General features: G+C 40.8%; 1 protein-coding gene across 1 annotated transcript; it reads left to right on the forward strand.

Moving 5' to 3' along the window:
• The first annotated feature begins 210 nt into the window (after positions 1-210).
• Positions 211-720, forward strand: LOC128740110 (uncharacterized protein K02A2.6-like). Its single transcript, XM_053835620.1, has one exon. It carries the CDS (start codon positions 211-213, stop codon positions 718-720), a length of 510 nt encoding a protein of 169 aa, XP_053691595.1.
• The last annotated feature ends 715 nt before the right edge of the window (positions 721-1,435 follow it).

Genomic DNA, 1,435 nt, shown 5'->3' on the forward strand with positions numbered 1-1,435 from the left:
ATGTCCAAAGAAATCGAGACGTTTTTAAAGCAATGCGAAACATGCCTCCGCCTCTCCAAGAAAAATCCACCAGTTCCCTTGTGCAGTAGAGAACTTCCAAGCGGACCTTGGGAAATTCTACAAATTGATTTCTTTACAGACAAGGAATTTGGTTATGGAGAATTCCTGGTAGTCGTAGATACTTATTCCCGGTATCTTCATGTCATCGAGATGAAATATATGGATGCGGCTAGCACAAACGAAGCCCTCAGCAAAATGTTCGGAATATGGGGTTATCCTGCAGTCATCCAAAGCGATAACGGCCCACCCTTCCAAAGCGGAAGGTTCGTAGAAAACTGGGAAAACAAGGGGATCAAAATACGAAAATCGATTCCACTGAGTCCACAATCCAATGGAGCAGTGGAACGACAGAATGAAGGTATCAAAAGAGCTTTGGCTTCTTCTAAATTGGACAAAACGAATTGGAGAATGGCGTTGGAGAAATATATCCACGTTCACAACAAAGTGCGTCCACTCTCAAGGCTTGGAGTTACTCCATTCGAGCTATTGGTTGGGTGGAAGTTCAGGGGTACCTTCCCTTGTCTGTGGACACCAGATGCTGTTACCAACATCGACCGTGACGAGATACGAGAAAAAGACGCATACTCCAAACTCGAAAGTAAACAATATGCAGATGCTAAGCGAGGCGCTAAACCATCGGACTTAAAGGTTGGCACGTAGTATTTCTGACTCAGTCTAAAAAGCTCAAGTCAGGCCCAACTTTTGGAAGCGAGAAATATACAGTTGTGGCAAGAGAAGGCGCAAAATTGGTCGTACGAAGCGAAAGAGGTGTTCTATATTCTCGAAATGTAGAAGATGCTAAGAGAACTACGGGAGATTTAGATGATCAGATTCACGATTCAACTGGTAACGATACTAATTATCAAGAACTTGTCGCTTCAGACTACGATACTTCCTCTGATATTCCTAGGCTAGATGAAGCACAAACGAAAAGACCGTCGAGACAGGCAAAAAAACCTAAAAGATTTGATGATATGCTACTGTATAATATTTTCGAGTAGAGTAGGGGTGGAGAGAGATGTAGAATATACCAGAAGAAATGACATGTAAACAAAAAAAGTGAACGACAGTTTGGGAATCAATTTTAATAATAAAAAAAAAAAATAATAATAATAATAAAATAATAATAAATATATAAATAAACATATCGAACTAATTCTAGTAGTATCACATTCCCCTTGTAATTGACATTTAAAAAAAAAATGATTTTCACGACGGAACTTTGCGCTATTCTGACAACACTGTCAATATGCCAAGCGATACTATATAACCAGACTGCCCCCTTACGGGAGCTCATTCTTGTGACTAACTTCGACGACGACGCAACAACAGCAGCGATAGCAGTTCAAGCAGAGGCAGCAGCTTCATCAGCGGT

The sequence above is a fragment of the Sabethes cyaneus genome, chromosome 3, assembly GCF_943734655.1.
Source record: "Sabethes cyaneus chromosome 3, idSabCyanKW18_F2, whole genome shotgun sequence".
Taxonomy (NCBI): Eukaryota; Metazoa; Arthropoda; class Insecta; order Diptera; family Culicidae; genus Sabethes; species Sabethes cyaneus.